The sequence below is a fragment of the Agrilus planipennis genome, unplaced genomic scaffold (genome assembly GCF_000699045.2).
Source record: "Agrilus planipennis isolate EAB-ADULT unplaced genomic scaffold, Apla_2.0 scaffold178, whole genome shotgun sequence".
Classification (NCBI taxonomy): domain Eukaryota; kingdom Metazoa; phylum Arthropoda; class Insecta; order Coleoptera; family Buprestidae; genus Agrilus; species Agrilus planipennis.
Genome location: NW_020439320.1, coordinates 1,148 through 5,126, shown reverse-complemented (window position 1 = coordinate 5,126; position 3,979 = coordinate 1,148). Strand labels below are relative to the sequence as shown.

Below are 3,979 nucleotides of genomic sequence, written 5' to 3'. Positions count from 1 at the left end.
ATGAGATCCAAAAAGATCGAAATCGCGATCCGCGTCTGGCAGTTTCGACAGAATACAGACCACTTCGAATTATTTTATTCGATTGTGGTGTACTAACACGTAGTGGTTAGCTACGCCGGGATTCGTTTCAGCAAGTAGATATTCATATATTTAAATGGACCTTGTTGGAGCATACGTAATCTTAAAATGTAGCATCGTACTACAGATGGCGTTTACCGCGCCATTTGTAGTATTTTATAAATAGCGCTGTTAAGACAGCAGATAAAGGTTGGTCTGTGTTCTGTCGGAGCTGTCTGTGACGTGCTGATGAGATCCAAAAAGATCGAAATCGCGATTCGCGTCTGGCAGTTTCGACAGAATACAGACCACTTCGAATTATTTTATTCTATTTTTTTTTTTTTAGTCTTGAAATCGATTTTTGTTTTTCTAAAAATTAACTTCATTTGAAGAGATATTCCTTTCTATTTCTTCTCGGACCTTAGATGAAACTTCTCTTTACTTGGCGACTTATCAAGAAGATAAGTTTACACCCAAAAGATCTGATAAATAATGCAATCAATTTTAGCACTTTACGAAGTTCAATGTGCACTTTAAAATTTAAATGGGACTGCCTTCCCAATCATGACTGTCTGACCATCGTTTGAAGCGTGACGGCTTCGAGACAGTTTAAAAGTTATAGAACAGGAGATTTCAAAGATGATATTGTTATTAAAATAAAGAGGTTTTGTTTATAGTAATCATTTATTTAACTGAAATTGAATATATCAACTTACACATTACGACTAGATGCTACTGTAAAAAGCGAAATTTCGCGAATTAAAAAACTACTAAGAAATGTTAATAAACCTTTAGCTCAAGTATGTCGTCGGTTACATGAAATCAGTTTAGTTGAAGATAACATAGCATGGTATGGATCTTTTGGCTGGATCGGGAATGGATCTATTGAATGGGTTCAGCATGGATCTTTGAAACGGATCCGTCATGGATTTTAGAAACGGATTCGTCATAGATCTTAGAAACAGATCCGACATGGACTTTTCAAACGGATCCTATGTTGATCATATATGGCGTGACGATTTTCCATCATACCCAGATAAGAAAGCCTGATTTATTTCTGATCAATCTTCAGGCAATTCTGATCCGCATCAGATCCAATACACTAACTAATTTCAAGTCGGGTTGCTTCTGTGTGGTGCCCAGCGCATTCTCCAAATATATGCTATGTCTGATAAGTATTCTGAAATATTTGAAAGGTAACATTTGGAGGCACTGTAAAATTCATTTCGTGATAGTTCCACAGCGTAACGGGTGTAAAAAGTATTCATAAAAAGTAGCCTTGTTAACGAGTCGTTAATGATCGAGAATAGTTGCCAATTTTGCTGCCGCGTTATCCCATCGCCCGTTGTAATCGTTAACGTCCTACTCATGACCTTCGCAACAGCTAGTACACAGACAGGTCAGTTGCACGTGTGACGATTATTAGTACTAGCCTGCATTTCGTAGTTTATGTTCGATTTGCATTTTAACGGTGCGGAATCACACCATTACCTTTAATGACATCCTAACGTTAGGAGAGGAATTGTACGTACCATACTCTGCCCGTATTTGATTGTTGGGTCCATTCTTGGGAGACCTGTATGTACTATCCGGTTACTAATAAACTTTCTATGGAATCACCTACCATCAAGCACTTTTTTTTATATCAACTTTATACTGAATTTTTAAATTTACTGTTATTTTTTCCGAAATTATATTTTACTTTGAAACATCGTGAGTTCAAAAATATATAATTTAGTTCACTACAACTAGATGACACCAGACTATCCCAACGTTTCTTCCAATAAATGCTTAATTTTACAACCAACGTTAGGTAACTGTATTGATCTATAATAGTACAATAAAAATCTGTAATCCGGTACTCAGTCGGTTACAGCCCTCCGTTTAAAACCATATTTTTTAAAAGCCTTCGGTCTGGTTTGCCTGTAGGACTTAAAGGCATATCTTTAATAATTTTTACACCTCCCCTTAGCCTCTTGCGATCATCAACTTTGTCGTCGACGAATTTTTTAATTTCTGCCGGATCAATTTCTACGCCGTCTTTGAGTACAACTAAAGCAATCGGATGATCTCCGTCTACTTCGTGGGGAACGCCAATAACAACACCGTGCTTAACAGCCGGATGACGAGATAAAACGTCTTCTATGGAAGAGGGACTTACTGGAAATGATTTATATTTGAGCATTTCTTTGCATCGATCAGTAATATAAATGTATTCGTCTTCATCATAGTATCCTATATCACCAGTCCTGATGAAACCTTCAAGATCATACGTGTCAGGCGAAATGAGATTGTAGTAACCATTCATTCTGTAAGCACCTCCTACGCAAATCTCACCTTCTTGATAGGGTCCCAGTGTTTCGCCAGTTACCAAATCTGTAATCTAAGCAGACAATTAATATGAGTTTGTGGTCATACCAAAGACTAGACACACGAATAATTTTTTAAAAACTGTTCTATTCCCTGTGTAAGCGGCCCAGAAAGCATTAATTTTTTTATTTGCTTAATAGCATGTAAAGAACTGCAGAACAAAATGTAAAATGCACTAATGTAGATGCTAATGTATGATATATGAATTAGTCTAGATGCATGTAAGGTGCTCAGTGAAGACATACCGTTATTTTTATATGATAATACTTTTTAGATACAAAATTGTATAGTTGATGGTCATCTATGTTTTGAGTTTTGAGGTAGACTCTTAATCAAAGCTGCTTCTTGCTTCGCAGAAATTGACATCAATTTTTTTTATTTTTTAAATGGAACACACTGTTTATATTGATATTTTTGGATACCTTATTAAATTGAAATTGAAGTTTAGCAGTCTCATGGGTCTTAAACCATGCTTAAACTTAGCGAAGAGATCATTTTATTGCCTGGCAATGGGATCAGATTAGATTAAAGTTCGAGAAGTAATTGGCTCGGACCATTTGCCATTATTGATAAAATGGAAGGAGACGGGATTTGAGAAAGGGACAAGGTCTGAAGGATGTAAATGATTGGTCAGAAAATGTGATAATGGAGTTTCGAAAACGAATAGGTGAAAGAATAGAGTTTACAAATGATTAGAAAGATATGTACGAGAATGTTGGTTGAATAAAAAGAAGAAAGTAGGAGTCAGTAGTGAGAAATGGTGAAATGTGTAGTACTTCCCCGTTATAAAGTGAACCGTTAGGACTCGACCTTCAGCTGTTACTCTTTTGACCATGAATGATATGCCTTTATGCGGTTAAATACACGGTTTATATTCGAACAAATTTGTATTTAAATTATGGGTTTGTTTTAATGGCAAAAAGAATTATTATAGAATTTTGGGTTTTATTTTTTTTTTTTGGGAAACGATTTACTGTCGCATATTTAACACCCCTTGTGCGTACGTATCGCTCCCAGGGCGTTTCAAAATATACTTCGATTATGTTCGTTACCACATTGTCATCCGTGATTACACCAAGTAAGAGAAAATGCGAACTAATGACATTTGTCAATATTATTTCAATTGTTGCTTTCCATTGCCTACTTTGTTTAATGTATCGCTGACTGTTGCTTTCAGGCATATGCAAAAAAACAGTTTTCTTTTTTGAAAATGCTAACTGAGGTTCACCACTTTAAGCTGCTGGTAAAATCGGTTTTAATGAAACTTAGGTGCAAGTTGTCTTCAATAGGTATACTATTTTGCTAATTACTATTAACCTTAATTATAGCTCCTTGTACTGTTTTACCGCAGGATAGTTTAAACAGCTTTTCTTTCATTAATTTTACGTAATTTTCGTGTCTCGGATATGCTGTTGTTGGTCCTACTTCGGTTTGTCCGTAACAATTTAAAAGTCTGGTGTTTGGAAACGTTTCGGCTGCTAAGCGGAGGTGTTTTTCGGTTACTGGTGTTCCTCCCATCGTTATTTCATTCAAATGTAGGGTTATGTTCTGA

The 3,979-nt window shown here is 36.0% G+C and overlaps 2 protein-coding genes across 2 annotated transcripts; both read right to left on the bottom strand.

The window, feature by feature from the left end:
- Positions 1 to 1,073: 1,073 nt before the first annotated feature.
- On the bottom strand, positions 1,074 to 2,585 carry LOC108738381 (luciferin 4-monooxygenase-like). The gene has a single exon (XM_018471781.2). The coding sequence runs from the start codon at positions 2,363 to 2,365 to the stop codon at positions 1,928 to 1,930; it is 438 nt and encodes a 145-aa protein (XP_018327283.1). The 5' UTR covers positions 2,366 to 2,585; the 3' UTR covers positions 1,074 to 1,927.
- LOC112905679 (luciferin 4-monooxygenase-like) lies at positions 1,928 to 2,365 on the bottom strand. The gene has a single exon (XM_025978533.1). The coding sequence runs from the start codon at positions 2,363 to 2,365 to the stop codon at positions 1,928 to 1,930; it is 438 nt and encodes a 145-aa protein (XP_025834318.1).
- Positions 2,586 to 3,979: the final 1,394 nt, after the last annotated feature.